Genomic DNA, 10,957 nt, shown 5'->3' with positions numbered 1-10,957 from the left:
TTCAGACCACATTCACTCACAGTGAAGAAGGCATCAACTATATATTCAGACCACATTCACTCACAGTGAAGAAGGCATCAACTATATATTCAGACCACATCCACTCACAGTGAAGAAGGCATCAACTATATATTCAGACCACATCCACTCACAGTGAAGAAGGCATCAACTATATATTCAGACCACATCCACTCACAGTGAAGAAGGCATCAACTATATATTCAGACCACATTCACTCACACTCACAGTGAAGAAGGCATCAACTATATATTCAGACCACATTCACTCACAGTGAAGAAGGCATCAACTATATATTCAGACCACATTCACTCACACTCACAGTGAAGAAGGCATCAACTATATATTCAGACCACATTCACTCACAGTGAAGAAGGCATCAACTATATATTCAGACCACATCCACTCACAGTGAAGAAGGCATCAACTATATATTCAGACCACATCCACTCACAGTGAAGAAGGCATCAACTATATATTCAGACCACATCCACTCACAGTGAAGAAGGCATCAACTATATATTCAGACCACATCCACTCACAGTGAAGAAGGCATCAACTATATATGCAGACCACATTCACTCACAGTGAAGAAGGCATCAACTATATATTCAGACCACATCCACTCACAGTGAAGAAGGCATCAACTATATATTCAGACCACATCCACTCACAGTGAAGAAGGCATCAACTATATATTCAGACCACATCCACTCACAGTGAAGAAGGCATCAACTATATATGCAGACCACATCCACTCACAGTGAAGAAGGCATCAATCTAGCAGAACAAAACATCAACTATATATTCAGGCAAACGGCAAAAGAAGCACAATTGAAATTGATTTAAAAAACTAAACTAAAAAAGACCACAGATGACGACTGGTTTGATGCAGATTGTAAAATTATAACTATGCAACCAAAAGCACAGAGACCCAAATAATGGTGAATTACGCCTTCATTACTGTGAGACTTTAAAACTCTATAAACGTACACTCAGAACCAAACAAGCACAGTACAACAGCAAGCAGCTGACACAAATTGAGGAGTCCAGAAACACAAACAACTTCTGGCAAAATTTTAAAAAAAATTCAGAACAACACTAAATTCATGAGAAGTTGAATGGATTAGAAAAAGCTATAAAGGACAATCAACATCCACTGGACTCCCCAATTACTGACCAGGAGCTCTATAAGAAACTAAACTATTACTGACCAGGAGCTCTATAAGACACTAAACTATTACTGACCAGGAGCTCTAGAAGAAACTAAACTATTACTGACCAGGAGCTCTATAAGAAACTAAACTATTACTGACCAGGAGCTCTATAAGACACTAAACTATTACTGACCAGGAGCTCTAGAAGAAACTAAACTATTACTGACCAGGAGCTCTATAAGACACTAAACTATTACTGACCAGGAGCTCTATAAGACACTAAACTATTACTGACCAGGAGCTCTATAAGACACTAAACTATTACTGACCAGGAGCTCTATAAGACACTAAACTATTACTGACCAGGAGCTCTAGAAGACACTAAACTATTACTGACCAGGAGCTCTATAAGACACTAAACTATTACTGACCAGGAGCTCTATAAGAAACTAAACTATTACTGACCAGGAGCTCTATAAGAAACTAAACTATTACTGACCAGGAGCTCTATAAGAAACTAAACTATTCCTGACCAGGAGCTCTATAAGAAACTTCAGGCTCTCAAATTTAAAAAAGCATGTGGACCTGATGGCATCCTAAATGAAATGCTCAAACTCACTAGTGCAACATTTAAATTGGCTACATTAAAACTGTTTAGTTTGATCCTGAGTGTAGGTTATTTCCCTGACATCTGGAATCAAGGACTCATAACCCCAATCTTTAAGAACAGAGAAAAATTTGACCCAAACAATTCCAGAGGCCTTTGTGTGAACAGTAACCTGGGGAAGGTTTTCTGTAGTATTATAAACGTAAGAATTCTCAACTTCCTTAATAAGCACAATGTCTTGAGTAAAAGACAAATTGGATTTATACCAAAACATTGCATGGCCATACTTACACTCTACACACCCTGATTGATAAACATGTCCACCAAAATAATACCAAAATATACGCTTGCTTTATTGACTTCCAAAAAGCATTTGATTCTAAAGTTATTGAGAGTGGTGTAGGGGGTAAAACATATCACGTAATTAAATCAATGTATACTGGCAATACGTGCAGCATTACAATTGGCAAGAAAATAACATAATTCTTTAACCAGGAGCGGGGCTTTCGCCAGGGTTGCATTCTGAGCCCTGCACTCTCCAATATTTACATCAACTAATTGGCCACTATTCTAGAAATCCTCAGCCCCTGGTGTTAGTCTCCACAATTCAGAGGTTTAATGCCTACTCTTCGCAGATGACCTATGCCTGCTGTCACCCACAGCACATGGCCAACAACAGAGCCTGGACCTGCTAGAGCAGTACTGCCAGACCTCGGCCCTGGCAGTAAACCCCAAAAATACTAAAATAATGATTTTCTTGAGAAGATCCAGATCTCAGGGAATTAGACCAAAGTTCTCAATTGGTACAAAATATATAGAGTACTGCACACACTACAATTACTGAGGTTTAAAAATAAGCTCAACTGGACACCTTAATGAGGCAGTGAATGAACTGAGAGAGAAAGCACACAGGGCATTCTACACCATTAAACAACTAATTCAAATACCTATTACAATTTGGCTAAAACTAATTGAATGTGTCATTGAACCAATTGCACTTCATGGCAGCGAGGTGTGGAGTCTTGCAAAACAAGATTTCACAAAATGGGACAAACACCCCATTGAAACCCTGCATGCAGAGTTCTGTAAGATTCTTCTACATGTCCAGAGGAAAACTACACACAATGCATGCAGGGCAGAATTAGGCCAATATCCACTAATAATACAAACTAAAAAAGAGCAATTAAGTTTTGGAAACATCTCAAATACAGTGACCCCCTCCCAAGCCCTGCAATGCCAAGAGCTGAGCAAAGAAAAGTCCCCTCATCCAGCTGGTCCTGAGTTCACTAACCTGTTCTACTAACACACTGAAGCCTCAGGACCAGAACATCCAATCAATCAGGATAAACCAAATTACTTCACAGTCAAAACAAAACTACATTGCTTACTGGGAAACACAAGCACAAACACAAAGCAGTGCTATCTGACCCTAAATCAACTGTACACCGTGGATAACTATTTGACCATGGTTACTGATCAAAACCTTAGAAAAACCTTGACAAAGTACAGGCTCAGTGAGCACAGCCTTGCCATTGAGAAGGGTAGACACAGGAAAACCTGGCTCCCTGTAGAAGAAAGGCTGTGCAACCACTGCACAACAGCAGAACCTGAGACAGAGCTGCATTTCCTGACAAAATGCCCAAAATATAAAGCAATCTGAGAGTGTCATTTCCCCAAATTTGAAACCCTTCTTCAAGGTTTCAAAGACCTCTCTGATGAGGATAAGCTACCCGTCCTGTTGGGGGAGGACGCAGAGAGCTGCGGGTTGGCAGAGCACTACATTCCTGCCTGCCATAAGATGAGGGACAGTGTCTGACAGACCAATCAACCTGCACATGTCCTCTACTGTATGCTTATTGTTATTGTTCAATATATGGTTATTTTGACCCTTGGTTTTTGTTGTTACTGTTGTCCCGTTGACAATTTTTATTCTTATTATTTTCATATTGTAAATATCAAAAGTAAGCTTTGGCAATATTTACATCAAGCCGATAAAGCAAATTTAATTGAATTGAGAGACAGAGAGACAGACAGAGGAAGGGAGAGAGAGAGAGAGAGAGAGAGAGAGAGAGAGAGAGAGAGGGACAGAGCAGTTCTTTCTTTTTGCTCACCCAGCCGTCACTAAAGGTTTGGAGGAGATGACATCGGCATCCACATGCTCCCCCCCTCACTCCCTTCCCCCTCACTACCATCATTCTCCTCTCTCCAACCTCATGGGAAAGCGAGAGAGAGAGAGAGAGAGAGAGAGAGAGAGAGACAGAGAGAGAGACAGAGAGAGAGAGAGAGAGAGAGACTGCAGAGCTTTTAAATAGCCTGACTGTAATACCCAACTCTCTTTGCCTGCGTCCTAAATGATACCCTTTACAGTGCGCCAGTTTTTAACCATAGGGTTCTGGTCAGATGTAGTGCACTGCAACGAGTGTACAAAACATTAAGGACACAGGGATGCTGGCCCATGTTGACTCCAATGCTTCTCACAGTTGTCAAGTTGTCTGGATGTCCTTTGGGTGGTGGACCGTTCTTGATTCACACGGGAAACTGTTGCAGTTCTTGACACAAACCGGTGCGCCGGGCACCTACTACCATACACCGCTCAAAGGCACTTCAATATGTTGTCTTACCCATTCACCCTCTGAATGGCGCACATACAATCCATGTCTCAATTGTCTGAAGGCTTAAACATTCTTCTTTAACCTGTCTCCTCCCCTTCATCTACACTGATTAAAGTGGATTTAACAAGTGACATCAATAAGGGATCATAGTTTTAAACCTCGATTCACCTGGTCAGTCTTATGGAAAGAGCAGGTGTTCCTAATGTTTTGTTCACTCAGTGTATATAGGGTGTCATTTGGAACGTAGTATCTCCACACAAGTCTGTCTGACCCAGATCAGTCTCCACATCACTCTACCTGACCCAGATCAGTCTCCACATCACTATACCTGACCCAGATCATTCTCCACATCACTCAACCTGACCCAGATCAGTCTCCACATCACTCTACCTGACCCAGATCAGTCTCCACATCACTCTACCTGACCCAGATCAGTCTCCACATCACTCTACCTGACCCAGATCTGTCTCCACATCACTCTACCTGACCCAGATCTGTCTCCACATTACTCTACCTGATGCAGATCAGTCTCCACATCACTCTACCTGACCCAGATCTGTCTCCACATCACTCTACCTGACCCAGATCTGTCTCCACATCACTCTACCTGACCCAGATCTGTCTCCACATCACTCTACCTGACCCAGATCTGTCTCCACATCACTCTACCTGACCCAGATCTGTCTCCACATCACTCTACCTGACCCAGATCAGTCTCCACATCACTCTACCTGACCCAGATCAGTCTCCACATCACTATACCTGATGCAGATCAGTCTCCACATCACCCTACCTGATGCAGATCAGTCTCCACATCGCTCTACCTGACGCAGATCAGTCTCCACATTACTCTACCTGATGCAGATCAGTCTCCACATCACCCTACCTGATGCAGATCAGTCTCCACATCGCTCTACCTGACGCAGATCAGTCTCCACATTACTCTACCTGACCCAGATCAGTCTCCACATCACTCTACCTGATGCAGATCAGTCTCCACATCACTCTACCTGACCCAGATCAGTCTCCACATCACTATACCTGACCCAGATCAGTCTCTACATCACCCTACCTGATGCAGATCAGTCTCCACATCACTCAACCTGACCCAGATCTGTCTCCACATCACTCTTTCTGATGCAGATCAGTCTCCACATAACTCTACCTGACCCAGATCAGTCTCCACATTACCCTACCTGATGCAGATCAGTCTCCACATCACTATACCTGACCCAGATCTGTCTCCACATCACTCTACCTGATGCAGATCAGTCTCCACATAACTCTACCTGACCCAGATCAGTCTCCACATTACCCTACCTGATGCAGATCAGTCTCCACATCGCTCTACCTGACGCAGATCAGTCTCCACATTACTCTACCTGATGCAGATCAGTCTCCACATCACCCTACCTGATGCAGATCAGTCTCCACATCGCTCTACCTGACGCAGATCAGTCTCCACATTACTCTACCTGACCCAGATCAGTCTCCACATCACTCTACCTGATGCAGATCAGTCTCCACATCACTCTACCTGACCCAGATCAGTCTCCACATCACTATACCTGACCCAGATCAGTCTCTACATCACCCTACCTGATGCAGATCAGTCTCCACATCACTCAACCTGACCCAGATCTGTCTCCACATCACTCTTTCTGATGCAGATCAGTCTCCACATAACTCTACCTGACCCAGATCAGTCTCCACATTACCCTACCTGATGCAGATCAGTCTCCACATCACTATACCTGACCCAGATCTGTCTCCACATCACTCTACCTGATGCAGATCAGTCTCCACATAACTCTACCTGACCCAGATCAGTCTCCACATTACCCTACCTGATGCAGATCAGTCTCCACATCTCTCTACCTGACCCAGATCAGTCTCCACATCACTATACCTGACCCAGATCAGTCTCCACATCAGCCTGTCTGACCCAGATCAGTCTCCACACAAGTCTGTCTGACCCAGATCAGTCTCCACATCACTCTACCTGACCCAGATCAGTCTCCACATCACTCTACCTGACCCAGATCTGTCTCCACATCACTCTACCTGACCCAGATCTGTCTCCACATCACTCTACCTGATGCAGATCAGTCTCCACATCACCCTGTCTGACCCAGATCTGTCTCCACATCACTCTACCTGACCCAGATCTGTCTCCACATCACTCTACCTGACCCAGATCTGTCTCCACATCACTCTACCTGACCCAGATCAGTCTCCACATCACTCTACCTGACCCAGATCAGTCTCCACATCACTATACCTGATGCAGATCAGTCTCCACACAAGTCTGTCTGACGCAGATCATTCTCCACATCGCTCTACCTGACGCAGATCAGTCTCCACATTACTCTACCTGATGCAGATCAGTCTCCACATCACTCTACCTGATGCAGATCAGTCTCCACATCACTCTACCTGATGCAGATCAGTCTCCACATCACTCTACCTGACCCAGATCAGTCTCCACATCACTATACCTGACCCAGATCAGTCTCTACATCACCCTACCTGATGCAGATCAGTCTCCACATCACTCAACCTGACCCAGATCTGTCTCCACATCACTCTATCTGATGCAGATCAGTCTCCACATAACTCTACCTGACCCAGATCAGTCTCCACATTACCCTACCTGATGCAGATCAGTCTCCACATCACTATACCTGACCCAGATCTGTCTCCACATCACTCAACCTGACCCAGATCAGTCTCCACATTACCCTACCTGATGCAGATCAGTCTCCACACAAGTCTGTCTGACGCAGATCATTCTCCACATCGCTCTACCTGACGCAGATCAGTCTCCACATTACTCTACCTGATGCAGATCAGTCTCCACATTACCCTACCTGATGCAGATCAGTCTCCACATCACTCTACCTGATGCAGATCAGTCTCCACATCAGCCTGTCTGACCCAGATCAGTCTCCACACAAGTCTGTCTGACCCAGATCAGTCTCCACACAAGTCTGTCTGACCCAGATCAGTCTCCACATCACTCTACCTGACGCATATCTGTCTCCACATCACTCTACCTGACCCAGATCAGTCTCCACATCACCCTACCTGATGCAGATCAGTCTCCACATCACCCTGTCTGACCCAGATCAGTCTCCACATCACTCTACCTGACCCAGATCTGTCTCCACATCACTCTACCTGACCCAGATCTGTCTCCACATCACTCTACCTGACCCAGATCTGTCTCCACATAACTCTACCTGATGCAGATCAGTCTCCACATCACCCTACCTGATGCAGATCAGTCTCCACATCACCCTACCTGATGCAGATCAGTCTCCACATCACTATACCTGACCCAGATCTGTCTCCACATCACTCAACCTGACCCAGATCAGTCTCCACATTACCCTACCTGATGCAGATCAGTCTCCACACAAGTCTGTCTGACGCAGATCATTCTCCACATCGCTCTACCTGACGCAGATCAGTCTCCACATTACTCTACCTGATGCAGATCAGTCTCCACATTACCCTACCTGATGCAGATCAGTCTCCACATCACTCTACCTGATGCAGATCAGTCTCCACATCAGCCTGTCTGACCCAGATCAGTCTCCACACAAGTCTGTCTGACCCAGATCAGTCTCCACACAAGTCTGTCTGACCCAGATCAGTCTCCACATCACTCTACCTGACGCATATCTGTCTCCACATCACTCTACCTGACCCAGATCAGTCTCCACATCACCCTACCTGATGCAGATCAGTCTCCACATCACCCTGTCTGACCCAGATCAGTCTCCACATCACTCTACCTGACCCAGATCTGTCTCCACATCACTCTACCTGACCCAGATCTGTCTCCACATCACTCTACCTGACCCAGATCTGTCTCCACATAACTCTACCTGATGCAGATCAGTCTCCACATCACCCTACCTGATGCAGATCAGTCTCCACATCACCCTACCTGATGCAGATCAGTCTCCACATCACCCTACCTGATGCAGATCAGTCTCCACATCACCCTACCTGATGCAGATCAGTCTCCACATCACCCTACCTGATGCAGATCTGTCTCCACATCACCCTACCTGACCCAGATCTGTCTCCACATCACCCTACCTGATGCAGATCAGTCTCCACATCACCCTACCTGATGCAGATCAGTCTCCACATCACTCTACCTGATGCAGATCAGTCTCCACATAACTCTACCCTCTTCTCCTCCTCTCCTCCTCTCTCTGACCTCTCTCCTTCCCCCTCCTCTCCTTCCTCTACCTCCCTCTCCTCACTCTACCTCCCTCTCCTCACTCTACCTCCCTCTCCTCACTCTACCTCCCTCTCCTCACTCTACCTCCCTCTCTTCCCTCTTCTCCTCCTCTCCTCCTCTCTCTGACCTCTCTCCTTCCCCCTCATCTCCGCTCTTCCCCTGTCTGACCTCGATTCTCTCCCTCTCTTTCTTTTTCATTTTCCTGTTTCTTTCTGGAGAGAGACAAAGTTAAGAGCGAGGTGCAGTTAATCACTGAGTGCTTCATTGTAATGAATTTTTAATGACCCACATTGTTTTGAGAGTGACCTATATAGAATAGGGACATATGGATTCACATTGTTTAGAGAGTGACCTATATAGAATAGGGACATATGGATTCACCTTGTTTAGAGAGTGACCTATATAGAATAGGGACATATGGATTCACATTGTTTAGAGAGTGACCTATATAGAATAGGGACATATGGATTCACATTGTTTAGAGAGTGACCTATATAGAATAGGGACATATGGATTCACATTGTTTAGAGAGTGACCTATATAGAATAGGGACATATGGATTCACATTGTTTAGAGAGTGACCTATATAGAATAGGGACATGTGGATTCAGTTCTGATGTTAAAAGACTCCAGACATTAATTAATGATTATAGAAATGATGTATGTAAAGTGGACACAGGGCTCTCTCTGTGAACCCCATCTGAACTGATTCTCATGTGTATACACACACACACACACACACACACACACACACACACACACACAAACACACACACACACACACACACATGCATACACACACACACTTTTACAAGCATACACACACACACACACACGCATATACATGCATACACACACACACAAACACACAAACACGCGCACACACTGACCAAATCTGTGTGTGTGTGTGTATGTGTATGTGTATGTGTATGGGTATGTGTGTGTGTGTGTGTGTGTGTATGTGTATGTGTATGGGTATGTGTGTGTGTGTGTGTGTGTGTGTATGTGTATGTGTATGTGTATGGGTATGTGTGTGTGTGTGTGTGTGTGTGTATGTGTATGTGTATGGGTATGTGTGTGTGTGTGTGTGTGTATGTGTATGTGTATGGGTATGTGTGTGTGTGTGTGTGTGTGTGTGCTCTTTCTTCCCGTTAGGTTGTACAGGACAGGGTTGTCATCTGACAGACAGACAGAGCGATGAAAGTAGACCATTTTTTCCTAGCCATGATCCTGATGCTCTGTAATCTGTTCTGCAGGTATGGAGTGGTAGAGAGCACTGAACACACCACTGATTGACTTTAACCCCTGACCTCTGACCTCTTATCCCTGGGTGTGTTCGAGGGGATGCCCAGGGTAGTCCGGCGGAAGCGATGGCATCATGTGACCTCCCGTACTTCTGCCCTCGCTGCGGAGACGACAAGCGTTTCGACAGCGTACCTGCCCTCCGGTCCCACCTGGTCAGCCGACACACCTACGAGACCCTCCTGGTTCTGTCTCAGGCCCGGGCCAGGAGCTCCAGCCCAGGAACTCTGCTGCCACTCCTCCCCCACGCCGTGGCCCAGCCGAAGCACCCCGTCCTGGGTTCGGAGAGGGAGAGACTACCTTTCCCCCTGGCCTGCCTGGATCTAGCGTCCTCCTCTGCCTCCACCCACCTACTCATTGAGATGTTGACCAGGAGAGACCAGGGAGGAGGGTCATCTGGTCCTGGTAATTCTGCTGGTCCTGTAGCTACCTCCTCCTCTACTGCACCTCCTCACAGCACCACGGCCCTGGTCCTGCCTGGCTGTAGGGGAGACAGCCTGCCTGATTTGGGGCTGAGAGGCCTAGACCGCCGGTGGCTGGGGCCAAGCCTGGGCCTGGAGTTTGGGCTCTGCCTGGACGAGAGCCTCACTCTGGGGCTGGGGATTGACGAGAGGCTGGGGGTGGAGAGGAGTATCGCCAGGACGTTTGCCGAGGTGGAGGAGAGGGTGTCCCAGCATGTGGGCTGTCTGAGGGCGGAGCTAGAGCGTCGAGAGGCGGAGTTAGAGCATGAGAGGCGGGATGCGGCGCGGCTGGAGAGGGAGAATGAGGAGCTGGAGGACCAGGCTTCCCATCTCTCCCGGCAGGTGGCGGTCTCCGTGGAGATGATGGCCACTCTGAAAAGAGACCTGCAGGGGAAGGACCAGGAGCTGTGTCGCAAGCAGCAGTGAGTGATTATAACGCTTCATAACATCCTTACAACACTTCATAATGTCTACATACGGCAGCCATAAGAGTGATACAACACAAGTCAAGCAGAAACCTACTGTTGCATTATGGTATGTGT

The 10,957-nt window shown here is 46.3% G+C and overlaps 1 protein-coding gene across 5 annotated transcripts in view; it reads left to right on the top strand.

The window, feature by feature from the left end:
* Positions 1 to 10,957, top strand: part of LOC110509409 (F-box only protein 41) — a 56,050-nt gene that overhangs the window by 3,483 nt on the left and 41,610 nt on the right. For all 5 annotated transcript variants that reach the window (XR_005038737.1, XM_036958438.1, XM_036958437.1 and 2 more), the window contains one exon: positions 9,909 to 10,837. Coding sequence is in view for 4 of the 5 variants with exons in the window: in XM_036958438.1 (XP_036814333.1) it covers positions 10,023 to 10,837 (815 nt within the window). In the remaining variant the exon portion in view is untranslated. The remainder of the gene's footprint in view (positions 1 to 9,908; positions 10,838 to 10,957) is intronic.

This window comes from Oncorhynchus mykiss, chromosome 21, assembly GCF_013265735.2.
Source record: "Oncorhynchus mykiss isolate Arlee chromosome 21, USDA_OmykA_1.1, whole genome shotgun sequence".
Lineage (NCBI taxonomy): Eukaryota > Metazoa > Chordata > Actinopteri > Salmoniformes > Salmonidae > Oncorhynchus > Oncorhynchus mykiss.
This window is presented reverse-complemented; position numbering and strand designations above follow the sequence as displayed.